Below are 23,694 nucleotides of genomic sequence, written 5' to 3' on the forward strand. Positions count from 1 at the left end.
GAGTATTCATATCACTACTCAGTTGGAATAATGCTAAGTAGTACTGCAACATTCCTCTTCCAAGTGCCTTTGTGTACTAAGGAAAATAATAGACAGCCTTGGCAAAGTGCAGTATTTATCATTGGCTCTATTAATGACTAAAGTGAAGTTTAAATGAACTGGGATTACATAGTTGAGTTTTTGCACTGAGGAAGTTTGTTTCACTATGCAATATTATGAATGTCTACTTATAAGCAAAGCTCATTGAGCTTGATGGTCCTTACTCCCAGCTAAGTAGATACAGGATAGCAGCCTCAGGTCTGCCATTCTGGAGACTCAAAAGGACAAGAAATGGCAGTTAATATTTTAAAGGATATGTATCTGAATGATAAAATAATGCAAATTTTATTATTTATGTAGGAAGTCTGATTTTAGCTCCAAAAGTAAATGGTCAGATTACGTATTTAGCATCATATATTTTCAAAGCTAAGTGGTGAAGGTTCATAGTAAGTAGGACATACAGCATTTGCACAAAATTGATCTTAATATTGGTTCTCTTCAGCTAAACAAATTTTCAGAAAGCCGGACTATGGTTGCAAACTAAGCTCTGGTTTCCTGTGGCAGAAAGGACATTGACACTGTTCAACATTCTTGTGGGAGAACTCATTCTCAAGACTGTGGGCGTAATTGGGATTATATCCAAACACAGTTTGCTAAATATGTGCGCGGTACTCTGTTAAAACAGCCTGTGGAGTCTCTGCTCTTATTCTGAGGAAATGGAAGTGTGATGGAATGTCAGTAGCTTGTGAGTAGCTTCTTTATATGTAGAGGGTTTTAAAAGTGCAGAACACTGATTGCAACATGCCTGTGAATAGTAATTCTTAAAGAATGGTTGTCGGGACAGCGGAGGGATGCAGTAAAGACAGAACTTATGTTGTGGTCCCGTGGGGGATAAAATGAGGAAATGCAGTAAAAGGGCTCCAGGCACTTCTGCATTTCTCCCAGGAAAAAACTTGATTCCCATTGTGCTCACACAAGCTCCTTTGATAAGTACGGTAATTAAAACATTTGCAGAAAGCTGTGCAGTGAATTCATTCTGATGCCACATGATCCCATTGCTGTTGCATGCTTGGGCACCAACTGCGGTGGTAACCTGATGCTCTTTTGGCTGGTAATAAAAGCACTGCTTCCTCCAATAGATGCTGGGGGTGGGGGGTGGGGAGCAGCAAGGGTGAGGAACTGAACTGGGCTCCCGTCAGTTCTCAGTCGCATGTGCCAAACCTGGCTCTAGTTTCACGGGATGGGGGAATGAAACGGGCATAACATCAGTTTTGTTATTGCAAGAGTGCAGAGCCAGGTTTGCTGAATGATTTAGTGGTGAGTTGTAAGGCAGGAGGAAAAGTATGAAGTGGCTAAAATATCCAGTTGATCAAATGATTCTGCTGCCCAAACCTTTGAACCTACTTGCATTTTATAAGCCATAGAATCTAAGGGCTTATGGTTGCTCTACTTGAACTTGCTTGAAAGTGCCATTCATGATTTCTGTAGCACTCCTATCAAATGTCCATGACAAAACACCCCTTCCTTGTAAGCAGTTCCAGCCAAGAAGAGGCTTGTTCAAAGTCCAGTGTCAAGAGATCTTGGGCACTGGTCATGTGGCAGCATGCGAAAGGGACAAGTAACTGGAGCCAAAACAAACAGCCTCCTCTATTCTTTGATCATAAAGCAAGAAGAGTTGATTTTTCTCTCTCTTATCAAAGAGGCTTTGGTGACAAATAGGGGAGGGATTGGTTATATGTGTACTCACATTTAAGGGGGTGATGTAAATTGGCCACAAAAAGCACTTCATTACTTTGTTTTAAATTATATATGCATTTGTCCATTTCCATGGATCTCCTTTCCATTAAAGAAATTGTGGCTTCTAGTAAGCAGGATAAGACTGCAGATTTGAATAATGGTGATACTTTTATTAATGTAAAGCCATGGTTTGTTCAGCTAAGTTACAGTTTGTTTTAATATCTGAAGCAGAAAAAGAAGGAAGAATAAACCAGAATCCTTTGAATCAGCAGAGTTTAAAGCTGATTTTCAAACTCTCAGCTTTTCTGTTTTCTCTGAATTGATAGACCATTGGAATGTCATGGTTCGGGCTCTGATTCCACTTGAAGAGTGTGTCACACCTTTGGAGACAGAAGTAAACTAATGAAGCTGAGTTCAGAGCAGATGATAGACAAGGGTAGAGGAGCTCTGAACAATGATTGGCCTGTGATACATCCGGAAACCTGGGCTATGATACGTCAGAGTGCTGCTCCATTCACTTTTTGTAAAGGACTCAGCATAACTCCACCACCCACCACCCATCATGGAGCTCTTGCATGTACCAGGACATCTAAAATACTGTAAGCCCATTACTGGAAGCATCAGTATTACAAACAAGTTGATGTATACCTAGAAATTTCTTAAAAATCCAGTGCTTGCTGTAATATGAAGAAATTGGTTGTGTAGTAGGCACATTCAAATGAGTGGTCCGCAACAATGGACATTAGTTTTTCTCTTCTTGATATTTTTCCAGACATGAGTGCAGATTAACTAAATCCAAAGTCTTCAAAATGGTCTGTAGGGCTGAGCTACTGAACAAATAGTTGGATGACTACATTTTGTTGGCTCTGCTCTGTTTCCACCTGCCAGTTTGCATTTAAAAGAAAGTCAGAATACATTGAACATGTCTCAACAGCTACACTTTTCTGCACAAGCAGTTGCTTTTATCATCACATAGCTATTATTCAGTATTCCAAATGGAATATAATGGCTTCACATAAACAAACAAAGCAACCAGTCCTTGCGATACAGTTGCAGTGAATAGCCTGGGAGAAAAAGGGAACTAATCTGAGTAAATTCACCAAAGAACTCCTGCATGTGTGCTGTGTGGAAAACCAACCTTGTTTGTGCTTAGTTGAATTAAGGAAAGAATGTTTTTGAGTTCTTCTTCATGACAGTTGTTCATACAAGGCTATGCAAGGCTACCAGTAGTGTTGTTGAAACTTGGCATGTCTCCTTCCTGCTTCCTTCCACATTTAGCCTGTTACCATGTTGTGTTCCCATAAAATGCTGTAAAAATTTGTCCCCGCCTTCATCTGCAAACTTGGGGGCACCTTTCTTCTCTCTGGTCTCCTACTTTTTACATTCTTTTTTTACATTCAGACCTTGTAATACTTCCCCCAAAATTAATGCACAGGCTTTGTATCTTCTTCCTAATTACCTCACATGGTCATTTGTGAGTATAAAATGGGGATATGTTCCTTTGAGCCCCTTGTTGGAGGAAAGGTGGGTGATAAATGAAGTAGAAAAATCTATTTTCTTTTTTTTAAAAAAAAAAAAAAGCACTGAACACTGCAGAAACCTTATATACCTTTCTCCCTCAGTCCACCCAACACACAAATTGCAGTATGCCCCACAAAACTCTACAGTGGCCCTCTTAAGTTATGTTTTCCCTTTGAATTGTTTTAGAGGCTTTTGGAAAGAATTTCTTGCACATTAAGTTAGAGATGAAAGGGCTTCTACCAGGCACACATAATTTATTGGCTCTTTGTGTTAGGTACCCAGGTCCTACTTTTAGGTGCAGAGTAAGGCAGCCACTTCAGGTAGCCGATTTTTGGATGTATTGAAAATGCAGCGGATTGTAGGTATTTAATATATTGTTATATTTCCACTCACGCAAGTCACGTTTGTGGTGCCAAAATAACTCGGCAAGCATTGGGCACTATGCATCTTGGGTGCTTTGTTCAGCCTTCAGGCAGAAAAATGTCTTGGGCCAGTCCTGCAGATGCCCAGTACTCCTTGTTCTTAGAGAGCAATGTCTCTCTCACCTGCCTCTGTAAACACATTTCTGAATAACCTTGGAGTTCTCCAGGGCATGTATTTGACTTTAGGCAACCTGTCCCACTCCAGATTGTCTCTGGAGCCTCTTGATACCAGCCTCCCCTTGTTCCAGTTCTGAGCTCTAGGTCCTGGGATGATTGCTCCAGTTGTCCACTGCTCCCCTACCTCCTCCTACAATCTACGCAATTCCGAAGCCATATGTGAAAGCTTTCATGTTAATTTGGAAAAGTGTGGATAACTGTGTAGCTCATACTGCTCAAGGAAAATGTCTACACTTCAAATATGACATTCTTTAAACACAGCCAGTGAACGGCTGCCAAAACTTAAAAAAGTTCAAAAACCAAATGTTTCTGGGGTTTGTGATCCTTTACCAGGTGAATGACCACAGGAGGTTCTTCTTGGGGAGCCATGACAGCACTTGCTTCCATCATAATCTACAAGCCTGTACCCTTGGGCCATATTGCTATGTTTTTTATCTTCTCATTATGTTTGCCATAAAGAGAGCCAGTATCTTAAGAGATGCCGTCTGAGACAGAGCAGCTGTTTGCTTAGTAGGTGAGCCTGTCTGGACTACATTTGTCTGTTCTTATTAAACCTCGAAGCAGCTGATGTTTTGGCAGAGCTGATATTTTCTCCTTGGATTACTCTGTCTGATGTGGATGTTGGCTGATGTAGTTCGATCCCAAGATATTTTGGAAGCGTTAATCAGAGCAGGAAGCATTGTAATACATTATCTATTTATGGCTTAATGCAGGATGAATCTTTATCCAGAATTTAATGAATTGTCCTGAGAGAGGCAAAACCTATTTCAACGTACAAATTACACCCGCTCTTCTAGTTGCTTAAGCTACCTTTCTGTTGCACCAAGGGGCTTTTATCCTATAGATTCATCCTATTATGAACTTTCTGGGTCAAATGTGTCAGCCCAATATTAGGTCTGACTACCTAATGAACGGAGGTCAGGAATATGCTGAGCAAAGTTATATCCCGATCATAAAGAACGTTGTGAAAGGAAATAAGACACTCTAATTCCAGGTAAGTATGTAGATACTGCCCTCTTGGCACTGCCTGTTGCTGCCTTTTGATCCTGCACAAAACTGTCTTGAGGACAGGCTCAACTGAGTAGCCATGAAACTTGCTGGGTGGCCTGTGTCTCAGCTTAACGTCCTCTGCAGGGTGGCTGTGAGGATAAAATGGAGCAGGGAGGAGAACCATGTGTGGCAACTTGAGTTCCTTGGAGGAAAGGTGGCCTCTACATTGACATACTCAATAAGTATCTGAATAGAGGTGGTTAACTCATTTTACCTTTCAAATCTTGGCTGTGGCATCTTCAGCTGTGCTGGGAGTTTGTATGTGTTTTGCCACATACTGGAATGTAAGGAATGTTCTTTATAAAGAATTCAGCAATTGCATTGAACTGTGTCACTCTTATTGCTCGATTTTCCTTTTGTTGTGATAAGGGTGAACTGTTGACTTTTCATATAGTGTACAATACTTTTTCCAGTGCATGGGAAGAAGTAATGGGTGTATTAATTGTTCGTCAACAGTGAATCTGAAGAACACGGTAGGATTGCCACCTTGCAGGCCTGGATGCGTACCTTAAAAAAAATAATTAAAAATCCCCAGTACAATGAGAGAACGTAGCTGTGTCTTCTCTCTTCTGTTCTCTTCCCTGGTTCTGATGTCTCTGCCTGTTTTGCCCTGGTATCTCACCCATCACAGCAGCCGATGGCAGGACCAGGATAAGAATAGGTGGGATATGCAGAGGTTTAAAGGCAACTGAACTAGAAAATATGTCTGTTTTACATATTTAAAAAATGTGCATTTCCTGTTTTGAAGGCAGGAGGGTAATAAGTAGCAGACAGCTCACTGAGTTTTGGATCTGATTTGTCTTTTGTGGAATTCCAGAAATATGCTGGAGTTGGATGGGTGGCAGTGGACTGACCTTACAGCTGGGATCAATTAATTCCCCCCCCCCTTAACCACCCCCTTCTCTCTCTCTCATATATGGGTGTAGAGAGGGGAAAGGGAAGATGTTTTCACTTTTGCCACGATTATATCCTAGAAAATTGAAGGGGTTCCAACTCACATTTCATTTTAAAATCCTGCAAAGTGTTTGTGGCTTAGCAGACTTTGTCTGCAGTCCTAACCCCATTTACCTGGGAGTAGACATGGCTAGGACTGCACTGTCAGCTGAGAAAATTGTAAGCTATGTGATACATTTGTGGCATGTTCTTATAGCTATGATGATTACACAGTGCTTTGAAGTTCAAGGCAAGATCTAACAATACAATCACATTTCAATTACTTGTAATCTTAACCTGTTGTTCTCTTTAGTCCCAGGTGAATCACCATACTTCTGCCAGTAATGAAACCTATCAAGAACGCCTGACAAGACTAGAGGGTGACAAAGAGTCTCTCATACTTCAGGTACGCAATTTATAGCATCACCATTTGCATTTGGAATTTATTGGCGTGTTTGTTGCTCATTGTGAAAAGCAGGAGAATAGAATATCATTATATCATGTATTTAATATTCTGCTTTTCAGGGCAAGGACTATTTTTTAAAAATCCCTGTACCTACTTCAAATGAAAGAATTTTGGTCTTGGCCTGTGTGGTGTTGAATTCACTTTATTCTTTTAACAGTGTTATTTGAAATATAATAAAAGCCTTATGCTATGTTTCTTGGGGGTTAATTGCAGCAACTGTTAGTTATTGTAGTTGTTGGTGTCAACTTTTAAATTCAATTTCCTGTCTGAAAATTCTACATATTTTAGATACACATACATATTAAAATATTTAAGTACTGAAAGAGCAGAAAACCTTAGAATCATAGAACTGTAGAGTTGGAAGGGACCCTGAGGATCATCTAGTCCAACCCCCTGCAATGCAGGAATATGCAGCTGGTCCATACAGGGATCGAGCCTGCAACCTTGGTGTTATCAGCACCATGGTCTAACCAACTGAGCTATCCAGGTCTCTATACTCTAAATTTCTGGGTCAAATAGATTGTGGATTCAGCTAGACATCAGCAACAGTAACAAAAAACAACAACAACAAAAAAGCACATCCCTAATGGGCTATTGACTTTTAAGGGGGACCTGGTGTGACCCCATAGCCTTTAATAGTGTCTTGAAACTGCTTGGCTGCTGCCTCTCTCTTTATCTGTCTCTGCCAGGAACATGTGTTCAAAGCTGGGACAAAGCTCACTTCAGCGTTTAGCAGTAGGAAAATAGTATCAGTCCATTTTGCATAGCCTAAAAAAAATTGAAATTTGAGTGAGAAACTCCAGGCTGTAATGTTTGATGGTAGCACCTCTTGTTCCCCTGCTTACTTTTGACTGAAATTAAATGTACAATTGTTCTCAAACTTGGTTGGTGGTTCTCATTTTATACAAGAAAAAGAGCTTCTCAGTCCAAAGTCTTAAAACAGAGAGGAGAAGGAAAGGAAAGAGGAAAAGGGGGATGTTCAGCACCTCTTTTTCTAGAAAAATAGAACAGCTTCTTATGCTGGTTACAATGTCCAGTCTACACCCTTACCTTCCAACACAAAAATTACATTATGGGAATGTAACTCACAAGCTGTGTACTGTGATGCACTGGTGTTCTACGAGACGGGCTGAAATGTGTGTTGAAATTAAGTCACCATGTTGGGTGTTCTTTGTATTGTTATGCATAAATTATTTTCTCCCTCCCCAACACCCAAACATAAGCAGTGAAGGAGAGTGAAAGAATTCACCAGGATACTCTCATGCAGTCTGCACTGTGACTGAGAAGTATGGGGCAGTCCCAGAAGCATCATCATTGCTCAGAAAGCAATGGCTCATAGCTGAGTTATGAATAAATGGGCAAGGAAAGCAGGACATGGCAAAATAATATCACACAGATGCACATAACTTCAGGATCAGGAAGAACACAAAATGTACGTGTGGTGTGCAAGCTTGAAGTGTTCATCTGTTTTAATCCAAATAAACCCAGTAAGATAAGGTATCTTATTTTCATGAATATTTTCACCTTCCTATGCACTGGCATTGCATATTCAGGGCAATTAGCTGAAGAGATGATCTGATCTGATCATAGTTGTGAGTTCCATGAGTATTATCAGTTCCTGTGCATCTGTTTACCCATTCAAAAGTACAGAAAACAACGTGTGTGTCCTTGATGTTCATGTTACGAGCAGTTGGCTTAATTGTGCATTTTGTTCATTAATCAAACATACAGAAATCAGTGGGTAATTGATGTGCATTGCTTGGATAATTTGCTTAATTGCTGCAAAGCAACTTTCACGGTTAAGCTGATGCATCAGGTTTTCTCAGGAATTTGATTATAATACATACCACCAGTTAGGGCCATTGTCGAAAGCCGTGAAATGAGGAGTATGGTATTTTATGAGAAGAATATTACAGTGCTTGCAGCATGTCTGTGTGATTCAAGTATCGCAAATGGTTCATTAAGAAACTATTGCAGTAATGTTTATAGCTTGTTTAATTGTTGTCATTCCTTTAGTATAAGATGTAATGACTACTAGGACACAGACCTTTTGACCAGCTTTTGTCTTAATAGGTGTTTATACTTACTACTCAAGAGGCATGAAGGGAATAGAAATATTTGAAGTAAGAATACATACATACATCATATAGATTATGCCTTAATTATAACTGTTAAGCAATAATGAGTTAAGAGATCATTTTTTTTAGGGGGGAAAAACAATATACCAGTAGACCCAGGGAATTCCCAATGTATTAAAATAGTAGACAGACCATGCAAGACTGAAATTGGCCCACCAGTAAAGTAGATTGCGAACTCGAATATGATGCCCCTTTTCAGGTTGCACAAGTAGGGCTGTTCAAAATGTTAATATGTGAACATTTTTACAGTTGTTTGTGGAGCTGAAATGCTACCCAAAGATTATGAGGAGGCAGATGCTCATTGTTAGTAGTTTTTTTTTGGGGGGGGGGGGATTGTAACTGGTTAATGAAGTGGTCCAGGGACTAGTGTTTTATTTTCTGTCTCTTGTTTTAAAATGAAGGGGCAACTTGACAACACACACTTGGGAAATGGGCCCACTAAAACAAAGAATAAGAGAATCAGCCCAATCTGTATCAAAGTTAGTAAAGAATACATTCACCACCACCCTCACATTTCAGAGAACTTGGGGCCCTTCCCCTGGATACCACCAAATGTCTCCCCTTGTTTCTATTCAAAGGTCTGCTGAAGGTGGGAGAGAGGGTTTTATGCTGTCCCAAGCACAGGATCACCCCCAAATATATTCCTACTTACCAAGAGACAAAACTGCCCTTGGCTGCTTTTCCAGACTAAAGCTGCTTATGTATAATTACTCTTAACTTTGGATAATTGGCTTCCTAAATAAGTAATGCCATTGTGATTTAGTTGGCATTGTTTCTAATGGACACAGGAGATTTGGGTTTAAATCTCCGCTCAGCCCTGAAATTCTCAAAGTCTGCCTTGGGAAGCTCACTCTAGTGCAATAGCTTTGCCACATGTTTGCCCCATATTTCTGGCTAGTCAGCTACATATTGCAGGTGAACATTGTGTGTATATAGACGTTTGCAAAGTACCAGGGAGAGAATCTTTCGCATCCGCCTAGACCGATTGGGCCCTAGAAATAGACCGAAATAGCCTTAGAAAGAAGGGCTACTCTGCAAAATCAAGTGTCTCTCTCTTCAACATTCCTCTATTGTAGCGGCCAACCAAAACTGCTGTGGGCATCACTTGGAATCCAAGCTCCATGAAATTACTTCTTAATGCAGCAGGCATCATTTTGGGGTTCAGAAAGGGGAACTATGGCAAGAATCTAGAATTCCTAATTAAATGCAAATCCCTTCTGCATTCTATCCAGAAGAGCCAATCCCGACATTGTCTGCTCTTCATGGACAAAGCAGATTTCAGTTCTGAGAAGTGATATCTATGAGGTTTTGACATACAGGCTTCCATTGTGGGTTATTTGCCTATTCCATACAACACAAAGCAGGAAAACATTCAGTTGGCAGAGATGCAATTCATTAGAAGTAATGTAGCTGGGCACAGGCATCTCTTTACCTTAATGCTGGCCACCCCAATTCTGCAGACCTGTGAAAGAATTAGCAGCCTGTCAAATGACAGTTGGTTTCCTATATGGTCAATACAGCTAGAACTCTTTATGCTAAATGCTGGAGATTACAAACCATACCAAAGAAAAAGAATGGGTTGGGGAAAACCTGGGAAGCCGACTTAACATATTTTCTAAGAGGTTGAGAAAGAAGAGACAAGACTGGAAAAATGGTAGAAATCTATTGATTATAGTAAGGGATTTCAAACCAAACAAGCGCTATGGATTTATAATGGAATAATATTTGTCAATCACTACTTTGGAAAATAGATATGTTTTATGTATTACGGGATAGATTAAGGAATTTATGGAAACGGTGCTTTATGTTTTAACATGTGATTATAGCAGGTAGGAAGATTACCGGTAATCTTCTGAATGAGCTTTTGGTTATTAACATTATTGTTAAGTGATTATTAAGGGATAATGGTTTTGCTCACTTATAATTAATAATCTTACTCATTTTGTGTTATTGTTTTCACAACAGCATAAATATAAGATTTTTTTTTTTTAAAAAAAAGAACTTGTAGCCTGTGTGCCTACAAATCCTGGCTCTTGGCATGTGGATAACCTCAAAATGTGGAGGTGTCTCTATTTCAGCTTGCAAAATCTTTATAAATCACAAGAGGTGATTCTTCCTTTGCAAAGTAGAACTAGGTTAGCATTAAAAAAAGAAGAAGAAGAAGGCAGCTGGTTTTAGATATGACAGGGCTTGCTTTGCTACACAGTCAACTGCTTTCTCCCTAAATCTGGATTATTTGGAAAAACCTACAATTATGTACTTTACTGAAGTACAAAAGGTGTGTCTCTGACGCATACCACTGCAATATTTCTTTCTCAATTTTTATGTTAGCAAACTTCTCAAACAAAGAAGGAGGCAGAAAAGAATATCAAGTCCTTGAAGCTCTTCAGTCCAGATTATTCCAACATTCAGGTTTAATTGGTTAAAAGAAATCTGGAGGTGTTAGTTCTGAGAGGTGGGAAGCCCAGGGAAGCCTCTGACAATCCAGATTTGCAGAAGGCACACAAAGTCTGCTTGCTTGCTTGTTTCTTTCAATTATATTAGCTACCATTGGGTTCCGCTGCTATTTATTTCTTCTCACAGAATAAAGAGTTCATGTTGTTTTCTGTAGCTGTGGGGTGACACCATTCTTGGATCTCCCTGAGAATTGTTACTAATTCATTCCCAACAATTCAGTGCCTAAACTCTGGCATTCATGTTTAAGCTTGTAATACTTTGAACCTGTGAAAAGCAGAGCACTGCCAATGTTAAAACATGTCTTTTGCATATTACGTTTTTTAAACAGTCACAGAAAGCTTTGTTCATAGGTAAGCTGTTCTTGTGCTCTCGTAAGGAGAAAGATAATTGGTTGGCTTCCTACAAGACTCTTTCCCTTACGTTTCCCCCTTTCTAAGGAGAGAAGTGTTGGCAGAAGCTGAAAGGGTTGTGCGTGCTCAAAGCCCACTTAAAATATTAACAGGATTCTTCAGGGGCTTTTTCCCTTTGAAGGATTATTTACTGTAAATGCTAGCACATGATCTTCAGTGTTCTGTTTTCACATCAGCATTTGTTTGTTTTTCTAGCCTTCCAAATGCCTCTTTTTTAATTTTTTAAAAATGTTGCTGGTATTTTTCTTCTTCAAAGTGTGATGTAGTGACTTCTTAAGGTAAGTAGCAAACTGTCATTTTGAAAATAGAGTAAGACATTTTAAAGTCACTTAGTAACTAGTTGAATGATTTGAGGGGGATTAAAAAAAAAGAAAAAGCCTGTGTAGTGTGGTGTATGTTGGACTGAAGCTTGGGAAGGAGTGGGTTCAAATCCCTATTTGGAGATGAACCTTATCAAGATGACCTTGGTTCAGCTAGTTGCTGCCTTTAAACCAAATCTATTTTATCCGGCTGTTAGAGAACATGAAGAGATTATTCCATGCCACCACCCTATAAGGAAGAGTGGCCAGCACATGTGGGTGCATATAGCTATGATTCATTACTAACAGTAATGGCTTTTATCCCTGAAAGTATGGAATATTTCCTTTTTATGACTGTTCCCTTTTTGTCCTCAATTGTAGGTGAGCGTCCTTACAGACCAGGTGGAGGCACAAGGAGAAAAGATCAGAGATCTAGAAGTTTGCCTTGAGGGGCACCAGCTGAAACTTAATGCTACCGAAGAGATGCTTCAACAGGTAGGAGGAGTGTGGGATTTATAAAGAAGCTTTTTGTGAATAAGCAGACTCCATGTACACATCTGGCTCTATAGTCCCTCGAGACAAATAGGCTGGAATTAGATATGTCTCTAGCCTCCTTACAAATCAATTTTTATGAGTTGCTTTTGCTTTCTTGACTGGTGTGTGGTGTCCTGTATTTCAGGCGTATAATGCTGTGACCAGTAGGCGTGTAAACTGATACCATTGTGTGTATTATTCTTCATTAGTGTGACAAAGAAAAGTCAACAAGAGGGCTGGATGTGGCTGAAAACCTGTTAAACTGGTTAGATGTACTTTTTTTATATAGCTGTAGAGGTTAACCTAATGAAATGGGTGGCTCAGAAGCTGTTTTCACAGAGTTTGGTTTGAGGTTTAAATAATGGGTGATTTTATCAAATTTGGGAAGTTTTAAGTGTTTTAATTGATATTCATTATTTTTAACTGAGCACCTGTGTCCGAAGGTCTCCTTATATGCAGCCATTTGCTCGCAAAAGCAGTTGGATGGTAGACCTAGCTCATCCCACCTTTAAGCAGCAGACAAAGAGGGGTCAGTCTTTGCAACTTGAAGTGACTTGCTAAGTAGAACAAAAGCAACAGTAAATACATAAAACAAACTCTGAAGGATTTGTTCCTTGCAGTCTCCAGGCCTGCTTATAATCTTGGGATTCTAGAAGTATATCACACTCTGGGATCCTGGCACAAGGAGATCCCAGTTGCTTTTCTCCAACACTGGGAGCTGGCCCCTGTGCTGAAGCCCCCAAGCATGTGTTTCCTATATGCCTGCATTCACATAAATTAGAGGATAGCTCAGTCAGTAGAGCATGAGACTTTTAATCTCAGGGTCATGGGTTCTAGCCCCACGTTGGGCAAAAATTCCCTGCATTGCAGGGGGTTGGACTACATGATCCTGGTTGTCCCTTCCAACTCTACAGTTCTATGATTCATATACTGGAGAAAATATGTGGCAAGCATGCTTCAAAAATACATTTTTCTGGAACATGTGAAGCATCCCATAAAAGCACACTAGTGAAAATGTGTTTGGTAATATCATCATTTGCAAGGGAAATTTTATTTAAATTGGTGAGTTGCATTAAAACAAAAACCAGGAATAAGCCCTCCATGACCTTCTCTTATGAAGTATCTAAATTGCATGTTGCTTTCACTGCCCTGAAGTCGCTTGATAGCCCTAAACAAGCCATGGTCTCTTCAATATGAGGATAGCAATACTGACACACTCAGCATGGTACTTTGCATGTAAAACTTACAAGATAAGGTAGGTGGGGCGGCTTGAATATTTGTATAGCACTCTAAAGGTTAGGTGTCGTTATTCCTACACACAATTTGATACATGGTAGAATTTATCTTCTGTTTCTCTTCCGTACAGCAACAGTAGATCTCCACAGGCATTTTAGTTGGGATATTCTTCAAGCTAGGACTGACTCACATAATCAAATACAACTGCCAGCAATATGTTTATAAATATATACTGTGTATATATATAGTCTCCAGGCTTGGCTATATGGATTCAAAGATGCTAGTGGCAAAGTATTTCCTGGAGTGCAATGTTGCAAGTACAAACTGTGGTTCAGCATGCCAACTCTCATTGCACATCAGGTTGGTTTTGGAGTTTAGTTTCAATTGTGGCATTTGCCATGAGCGTTCTTGAATCTGGGCTGTTGTGCTCTAAACAAAAAGGCACAAACTGCACAGTCCTCAAAATATTAGTCGTCTTCTTCTTCTTCTTTGACGATCACTCACAGCCGAGTAAAATTGTCTTCCATAAACACGGTTTTAACAATAAGTCTGTAAGTGTCTGTGGAGACCAATTCTGGATCCACACGTCCTTCCACAGTGGGGACATTGGTTTCTGAGAGGGGGGTTGATTACGTTGTGGATTTGCCAAGCGTGCCTTCCTCTTAGCACGTTTCTCCCTTGCGTCTTGAGTTTGAGTGTCTTCAAAGCCCATTACAGCTTTGGTAAAGGCTGTTCTCCTATTGGAGCACTCGCAGGCAAGTGTTTCCCAATTGTTGGTGTTTATACTACATTTTCTAAAATTTGCCTTGAGACAGTCTTTAAACCTCTTTTGTTGACCACCAGCATTACGCTTTCCATTTTTAACTTCGGAATATAGTCGCTTTGGAAGACGATAATCAGGTATCCACACAACATGACCAACAAAGTCCAACAAAGTTGATGTCGAAGTGTTAGTATCCAAATGGTGACACTTTCATGACATCTATGTCACAGACAACATACATGCATTCATCAGCATAAACAACTGGTTATCTGTAAAGGTTGGGGCTCTGACTTCTTTCCCAGCCATGTGGCAGGAGCAGTGGAGGAGAGTGAGAGCTTCTCAGTAGTGTGCACTAACCGTGGTTTCAGTGTGACATGTGGGCCAAGCCTTACCCTATCTTTGATCATCACAACCATTTACTAATTTACTTGATATCCAGCTCTGTTTCCATTTGGTCTCACTCATGATCCAAAAGCACGTGAGGCAGCTGCATCAGCTAACTAAGCAGGTCTGGGTCAATTCAGTGTCTAGATGGAAGGCTGCCTGGGAACCCGATGTGCACTGCCTTGCATGCCATGAGGAAAGGCAGGATACAAAGAATGTTAAATAAGCACCGTCTTGGATGTTTGCTGTATTTTATTTCCAAATACTGCTTTCTGATATGAAAGTGCTGTCCCTTAGTCCTTGGTATCTTAGGCTAGTTAGGATTTCTGGGTGGTAAGAGGAAGGTGCTGTGCACATGTTCAGTGATGCTCGTTTTTCCTTTTTTGCTATGCTTGAGGTCTCACTTTCAGCACAGAGGAAAGTTCTGGGTCTAAGCACTGGTGAGGTATGTCTGAAATCAGTCTTTGGCTCTTTTTGCAGGGACTAAGTGTTCAAACAGTCACCCTCCTGGCAAGTTGCATGCTTCTCCTTTCTTTCTAACTTCTCTTTTTGGACTCGCGGTGTGTAAACAGAGAAGTGGAAGGCTGCAATCCTCTGCCTCTTACTGTGTCATCTTGAAATGGTGCAAGAAGCCACATTCTCAGCTGTGTTTTAACTTAAGCGAATATTCCATTTATACCACAGCTGACACACAGCTCTTGTAAAAAGTGCCGCCCTCATCCTAGCGTGATTCTTGCTGAATTTTGGGTAGGACTCTAGCCTGTTTGTTTCCATATTGCTTTAACGAAGGAATGGATTGTACCAGCTTCAACTTTCAGCAGTGTATTTCCCACAAAGTACGTATTAAATGTCGTGGAGTTTAAATGGAATATTCTTTTGGGAAGTTCTGTTATACAGCATGAGTTCCTGCTTGCTTTTGTCTTTTTAATATCTTGGAACAGGATGGTGGGGATTTGTGATGGATTGTAAATTCTACTTACCAGGTGAATACTCTCTTTGGGTGAATACCTTGGTCTTATACCAACTATGCAATTCAAGCTAGCTAATATTCAACAACCCTGCCACCATTTCCAAGTTTCCAGAAAGCATAAATATGCCTGTGCTGCTGTTTTTTGTTACAAATTCATTTCATGCTTAGATTTCAGGAAGATTAAACAGCACTTCAGTGAACACAATGTGTTAACTTCATGCAATATGGTTGTTGTGTTGCGGTTTAGACATTAGTATGGCTTTAAAGACAAAGCAAACTTAATGACATTGTCTTAACAGTTTCTGTGGGGTTTGCATTTTTGGATCCTTGAATTTGGGTCTTCTTTATTTTCTTAAGAAAGGAAAAGATTTGGAGGGGGTGTTCCTTGCAAATTACTTTGATCAGTAGTAAATGACAGATTTATAGCAGTCAGAATAAAACAAAGACGTTGCATCGTGTACTACCAAATTTTGTTATGCTTATTTATAAATGTACTAAACAATATAGATTATACTCTGTCTGGCTGTCTCTGCTGCTGTCTTTTTACAGATCCTTCTGAAACCCTTGTAGCCAAAATTAGCTCTGCACATGACACATATTATCGTTTCACTTCAAATCCAATAACGCAATCTGTACTTTTACTTCTTACAACTCTGTATTTATTCAAGTTGCCTTCCAATTGCATCATACCGCTGGAATACTCTGTAATTTCCCCATAACAAAGTGGGTCATATTCCACTAATGAACTGCTCAACATAAGCATCTGCTTGAAGATGGAAATAATGACTTCCACATGTTAGCAACTGCACTGTGGCATTTTATTCAAGCTGTGCTTCAGATACTTTTTAGTTCAGTAGACTTTCTGGACCACAAGTCTCATCTGGCTAAAATTAAAGCAGCACCACTGAAGTATAACATCGGTGTTTGCTTTTCTAAAAACTAAAAGTTAGGGAAGTTGCAAGGGTGTCGTGCATTGTCACTTTAAGTAAGAGTTGTATGTAAGTCCTATTCACACATTTCTGTGTTACATTCCACAGATGTGTTCACCAACTATTTTGCATCTCTTAGTTTTGTGCTGGTTCAACGTGTCTTTCTAACGCTCTGGATGGTGATCTCTGCTTGCTTCCTTTTATAACTGCTAGCCAGATCCAAAGTTTGTCTTTACTGTTTGTGGCATAACACCGAAATCCATCTGTGTTGAATTCAAGATTAGAGCTCTTGCTTTCTAGCTGACCCTATTTGCATTTTAATGCAGGCTTCAGAAATACTTAAACTGGGACAAGACTCTCAACAGTTAGCTCCAGATCCTGTTTTCAGTGCCAAGACTTAGTCCTGGATAATGTGAAATAGCAGTTAGGGGAGAATAGTTTTCAGCTTGTGCACGGTATCACTACACCACACAAGCAGTATTTATAAATTGGGGATTAAGAGGGGAGGTATTTTGGGGATGAGAGTTTAAAACAGGATTGGACAAATTCATGGACTACATGCCTCTTTAGCTATCAGCTGCCATGGCTATATGGAATCTTCTCCTTCACTAATATAGCACTGCTCTATACATATCCACAAGCTACTTTTATGTGTTCAGGAACTGTGTGCTTCTGGAATACCAATGACTTGGAGAATTTTGTTTAAGAGTGCTGGGGAAATTGTTTCTCACTGCAAGCCAGAGACTTTCTGTCCAATAGAGCTGCTCCAGAAACCCCAGAACCCCAATGTTGGAGATGGCAACAGGGGGTAGCACTTTTTTCCCTTGGCACATAGTGAAATTATGGAAGTCGTTCCCAGAGGAGGCAATGATGGCCGCCAACTTGGATGGCTTTAGGGGAGGATTGAATGAATTCATGAAAGATAAGGATATCCATTACAACTTGCTGTGATGGCTATGATCTGCCTCCACAGTCAGAGGACATCCTGCCCCACTGAAGGGAGTTTGGTATGCTAGGAACCTGAGGCACATAAAGCATTAGAGATGACAAAGTTCTGCTTCAGTTTTATAGGGAGCGCTCCCAAGCTGTTGAGGGCAGCCTAACCACCACTTAAGGCAACAAGAGTTCTTATTTTGTGTGGGAGAAAACCCTCAGCCACCTCATCTTCAAAGTTGAGGTCACACCACCCTTTGAAAGTTCTGTGATCTCCTCCTCTCCCAAGTTTAATCCAGTATTCTAGGTTGGTGGGTTCGCCCCACCCTGCTCCAAAAAACAAAACAAAAAAAGGTTTTAAAAGTCTGGACCAAACACTACTCTGTATATGCCTGCAAACTACTTTCCTGTGTCTGGGAAATAAACTCTTCTGGAACACACATTTAGCACAAGCCCAATGCACATTCCAATGCAAGCCTGACTTGGTTGTGCCAGATGACTTTCCGTCCAGTAGAGGTGGCCCAGAAACGAGCAAATTTACCAAAATACATAGGAGCACAGCAGACAAATTAGTCTTAAGAGTTATATTGGGCAGCACTGAACTGGAAAACTGCATGAGCAGAACAACTTGAGCAAGGGGACTTCCTGCCTGCCTCCTTTATGCATGCCCTGCATCACTCCAAAATCTGCTCTGGAGTATTGGGGAAAACCCCAGAACAGATTTAGGGGGTGTGCTGGGGGAGAAGTAATTCTGCTCACACAAAGCGCTACAGCCTATTATCTGTAGCAATCATGTTGTGATATGTCATTTGAAACCATCCCACAGCACGTTGTTTCAAAAACAAAATGAAAAGATCGGTCTGATATGTAGGATCCCATACATATCCTGCCTCTGAAATTTGTCGGATATGACCATAAGCAGATCTGCAGGAACGTGAGACTGCTTAACCTTATCCATTTTGCCACTTAAAAATCTTCCCTCCAAAATCTCTTTTCACAACCACAAGTAGGAAACAATATGAATACAAGTAGGTCTTCTCCTGTGCATGGAAAAGCGGGGACAGGGGGTGAGGCTTAAGCAGAGGGAAAGGGTTAAGCACCTCTCCTTCTGCCGCATTCTCCATATTTCAGCCTCCCATGACAACTTCGGGTTTTAAAAAAGAAAGCAGGGAATACATATACACAATTGTTTAAGAAGCAGAGCAGCAAAATTCATTGCTAAGCTTTCAAATCACACTCAGTACTAACAATTGCTGTGTAATGAATTTGTTCCACTGCCTCAGCAAAAGACCCCTGTTCTGTATTCTCAAGTAAACTCGAAAATCCCTTGCCTTGTGGTGTCTTTATTTTGTCCCAGGTCTAAAATCAATTATGAAGGGTTGCTTTACTTAATGGTAGTGAACACTTGGGTAAAATGTTTCCATAAACAAAAACATTTTTAAAATGCCTGTGTGGCTCTTAATGTAATATTTATATTCAGTTAAGTGTTGCCTGTAAATTGTTAAATTTGGAGAAGGAAGTACTTTTTCTGTCAGCCATGGAATTGAGTGAATAAAAAATATCACAGGCATACACTCCTATTTTTGCAGGAGCTGCTAAGTCGAACATTGCTGGAAACTCAGAAATTGGACCTAATGGCAGAAGTTTCGGATCTGAAGATTAAGCTGGTTGGGATGGAGAAGGAACAAAGCGAATATGAAGAGAAGCAGAACAAAGCTGAGGTGAGCCTTGCTTGGTTGCCATTTGAATTCATGACACTGAGAACAGACCTACATGCTCCATCTCCTAAGTAGATGTTTAAAATCTGGCCACGAGGGTCTAGTTTCCAGCCATGACATGGTGCATGGGAGGGTAATGCTGTGCTCTTCCTTCACCCTTTGCTAGTCTCTACCAACTATTTCCAAGTTGCTTTTCGCGCAGCACAGATCCCAAGCTCGTTTCTGCAAGCTTTACTATTCTGGTAATTTTGCTTTCTGGTCAGTCTTTGCCAAGGCTGGCGTGGTGAACTGCCATCTCTCTTTGTTAAACAATCCAGTTATTCCTGATGCAGAAAATTACCCACCCTCCACGGAGGCTGTTGTCTCTGCATGAGTCACTGCTCTGGGTAACCTTGTTCCAGTGAGGAGAAATGCACATAATAGCACCTTACAGATAAACACGAAGTGGTCTCCAGTGAGAAAGTTCATTCCACTCCAGACATCTTTGGATGCAATAGTGGACTGGGCTCCCTAATTTTAACTCTGAAAAAAAGTGTGCCACAGGTGCTAGAAGTCTGGTGAATACTCTGGCTAAGCAGTTTTTCCAAATATGACTGGGAGCAAACAAAGTGTGTGTTCGCGCGCGCGCACACACACACACTTTACCATGTACCTCATCTACCATATTGTTGTGACCACTCAAACTCACTCTTCTTATCGCATATGTGCTCAGTCATTTGTTTGTTTGTTTGTTTCGACTTCATTCCATGTTTCCTTCGGTCTTAATTTTCTCTCTTCCTCTTGTGTAGTCAGTAGTGAACCTGATCAGTGAACTACAAGAACAAATGTGTAGACTGCAGCTGGACATTAATAGTAAAATCCAGGAAAGAAAATCCCACAGTAGGAAGCCAAATATGGCAGCAGTCGGTCCTCAAGATAGCATTGACTCGGTGACAGAGGTCCCTGTTTGGAAGAATTGCACTCAGTGTGATGTATGAGAAGTAAATTTTGGCCTGAGTTTGTGCATTGCCCCCTTTCAGAGACCAAACTAAACTACTAACTGGAGCTTGCTGTGATCAACTGGCATTAATTTGCATAGTTTTCACTAGACAGAGTGCTGTGTTTAAGAAACCAACAGGAAAGTTTTGCTTGTCTTGGCCCAGCATGCGTTCATCCAGACTAAGTAAACATGTGCTTTATCTCCCAGTTGTAAATCAGTTTTGTCTCCTGTTTGGAATGATTTTCTCAGGAGTTGCTCCATGTAAAATTAGGAGGGCTGCTTAAATTGTGCTGCAGCTAGGTTGGCCTAACATACAAGATACTGGTACTTATCATGGTGTTCAACAGTCTTTTGTATCTATTGTGGGATGCTTTGGTGATGGTCTGGTTGGATAAATGCAGGTAGGCACCTTGATTGTGGGTTACATGGTTATTCTTCGTTGTTCTTTGTCTGTCACATATGACATACGTGGAAGGTTTGCTAATGCCCAGAAAAAAGGATACACTTTCAGTATAGGAGGGAGGGAGTCAAACTGAGTATGTACAGATTTATATGTGAAAAGACATATAAGGATAGACCCAGGGACCTCTCAAGGAGAGAGGGGTAGTCTAGGTCTCTTCATTTCAAGAAGTTAGCACTCTTGCCTCATGAAATCATCATCATCATCATCATCATACATTTATATGCAGCCATTTTGGGTGGCTATAAGGGAAAATTATTCAGAAAGTGTTCCACATAACCGCTCAGTATAGTAAACCTGATTTTCTACAGCACCCAAGGGCAATAAAGGATTGTTACGTTTAGCAATTAGTGGTGTTTTTTTTAATTGGAATAAGTTATTTAATATATTTAATAGACAACTTGCATTTAGAACTTTCCTGTTTTATATTAACACCCTATTAAAAACAAACAAGCCACCCCCTTCCCTCAGGGCCATGTATATTTTTGGCTGCAGGCTTTTAGGAAAATGAGCTTTGGAGTGTCTTAAAATCATAGGCATATGATTTTTGCTTATTGTGTGCATTCTAAGAGGATCAAATGAAGGGGGAAAGGCATGGTGAATGCTCTGTCGTGTGTTTCTTTGTTTAAACCCCATAAATTTTGATTGCTTATCCTGCATAACAAGCACTTCAGTGAAGGCTTTCTGGAATTTATAGAACAAACCTTTGCTGTGTTTGATCAGAAACCACTTCACATGTCAGGCTGAAAGCTACTTTGGTTAAGCTGATGAAGTTGAACAGAAGAGGAATGACAGTGGTATGCCTAACATAAGCTCGTTTAAAGACTTACTAGCAGCTTGGTTTGTTCATGTTGCCGTGTTGTCTTCTGAATTTTGTAGAATCACATTTTGGAGATACAGTAATACGTTTTTAATCAGTTCATGTTTGATTTAAAAAAAATAAAATAGAAAATTGTGGTGGCTTTCTCTTCTGTGCCATTACCTTCCTTTAAGTGTGTTCCAGATATTGGTTGCCCAACAATGACAGAAGAACACATCCTATGTTGTGAACCACCATGTAATCTTTGAATGAAGGGTGGTATACAGATTTAATAAATAATAATAGCCAGTCTGGAAGAGAGAGACCCAAAAGATTTCATCTGCAAGCACATATAAACACAAAAGAACATGATGTGATTGTGGTTCCTGAGAAAGGTGCTGTTAAGAAGATAGTTCTGAACAGTTCAAGCAGTTGGAAATCTAGTTTCTGAACTGGGTTGAACTCCTATTCAGAAAGGGAAGGATATAAAAATCACTTGTGTGGTTCATCCATTTAACTAGCAGAGTCAGCTGCTCTGGAGAATTTTGTGTGTGTACCACTCACTGATTTGAACTTGTATGCCAGATTTAAAGCAGTTCCTCAGATGACATAAAAATTGTCAGAGACAGACCACTGAAATGAGACAATTAAAAAAAACGAGCCAGTTAAAAAAAAAAGCAGCAGCAAACATGAAGCTTTTGATTCTATTCAAAGGCACCAACTTGCACCAAAGATGAAGGGGCCCTGGCGTTGCATGCATGTAACATCATGTTCATGACGTCACATTGTCAGGAGGAGGCTGAGTGTGCAGCATGGCTTCAGTGGCTGGCGGCACCTCCTCTCTCGTGCTCAGCCTCCTTCCATGGTAGGAGGAGATGCTGGCCAATGAAGCTGCAACACGCTTAGCCTCCTCCGTCCCCTCAGCATTGGGGATGAGACTCCTAAAGGATATAGGGGGCCCAAAACAGTTCAACCCCCATAAGCTGGCATCCCTGACTCTCTTGATTGGCTATGTGGTTCTTTGGCATCATGGTGGCTACATGTTCTCTAGTTGATGCTGATGAAACATGCCTTCAAAACACTGGTTTGCAAAGCCAGTTAAACCATGGCTTCAAATCACTGTAATTAGTTAGACCTTCAAGGTTGTTCTTTCCTTGACAGCTGTCTGGGGTTATTAGTAAAAGAGAGTTCATTTTAACAGACTACCAATTCAAGATTGCTCTCTATCAGCAGTCAGGCCTGGGGTAATTTTATTTTATTGAGATGGGTGCAGTCACTTGACAATTTCACCCACGTGTCCAGTTTCACAAGTAAAAGTGTTTTCTCTCTCCAATCCCTTTGCAGAACTTATTACAGGAACTAAAACACCTAAAAATTAAGGTTGAAGAGCTGGAAAATGAAAGGACCCAGTATGAATGGAAACTGAAAGCAACCAAAGTAAGCCACACAACCATTTCACATATTATGCGGAGACAACCCAAGTTTGTCATGCAGTGTAAACTCAAAAGAGGCCTGCAATTCCTTTAAAATGTCATGTGGTCCTAGACAAGTTTTCTCACCTCCCCAAAGAGAATATACTTACTTCCATCGTTTTGCTATGTTTCTGCGCTGGCTGGCAATAAAAGTTGTGGATGTCAAGGAGCAAAGGGCAAGAGAAGATTTGGGTGCAGTGTTCCAAAAATAATAACAGCATAAAAATGCTTTGTCTGAAGTTTTTGTGTTTCTAACATGCATTAGAGAAAATAATCTATAGTGGTTCTTTGTAATTTAATTTTTTGGATGAGATAGAGATGAAAAGAAAGCTAATGTTAATCTGTTCTTTCAGGCTGAAATCGCACAGCTTCAGGAACAGTTAGCTCTAAAAGACTCGGAGATTGAACGATTACAGAGTCAAATCTCGAGGACATCGGGAAATAATGAAATTGCAGAAAGAGGTAATGATGGGGGAATAGCAAAGTTGCTATCAAAATGTTTTGTCTTCAGTTCTGTTACTGTTATCCATTCTCAAATAGAGAATGGGGTATGGCTTATTTCATTTAGGGGAAATATTTTCCAGGAAGTGTAGGTGCCAAAGAGATTGTTTTGTAATCCTCTGTTTGTGGACTATTTTTTTCTCAGTTACAGATAGGTAGCCGTGTTGGTCTGCCATGGTCAAAACAAAATAAAAAAATTCCTTCCAGTAGCACCTTAAAGACCAACTGAGTTAGTTCTAGGTATGAGCTTTCGTGTGCATGCACACTTCTTCAGATACACACAGTTTTTCCTCAGTTATCCAAAATGTGATTGCTCTTTTTATGAAATTTTCTTTTAAAGCATTCCTAAATTGACACAGCAGTTTTA

At 40.3% G+C, this 23,694-nt stretch overlaps 1 protein-coding gene across 11 annotated transcripts in view; it reads left to right on the forward strand.

Moving 5' to 3' along the window:
* PPFIBP2 (PPFIA binding protein 2) overlaps nucleotides 1-23,694 on the forward strand; it is a 100,150-nt gene that overhangs the window by 44,278 nt on the left and 32,178 nt on the right. For 9 of the 11 annotated variants that reach the window (XM_081834611.1, XM_081834608.1, XM_081834614.1 and 6 more), the window contains 5 exons: nucleotides 6,193-6,285; nucleotides 12,031-12,144; nucleotides 18,988-19,119; nucleotides 22,699-22,791; nucleotides 23,180-23,288. In XM_081834611.1, the coding sequence (XP_081690737.1) occupies nucleotides 6,193-6,285; nucleotides 12,031-12,144; nucleotides 18,988-19,119; nucleotides 22,699-22,791; nucleotides 23,180-23,288 (541 nt within the window). Of the gene's footprint in view, nucleotides 1-6,192; nucleotides 6,286-11,369; nucleotides 11,629-12,030; nucleotides 12,145-15,262; nucleotides 15,403-18,987; nucleotides 19,120-22,698; nucleotides 22,792-23,179; nucleotides 23,289-23,694 lie in introns of those variants that run through there. The other 2 variants (XM_081834610.1, XM_081834617.1) reach the window with 2 other exon arrangements.

Source organism: Podarcis erhardii (genome assembly GCF_964252035.2).
Source record: "Podarcis erhardii genome assembly, chromosome: 1".
In the NCBI taxonomy this organism is placed as follows: domain Eukaryota; kingdom Metazoa; phylum Chordata; class Lepidosauria; order Squamata; family Lacertidae; genus Podarcis; species Podarcis erhardii.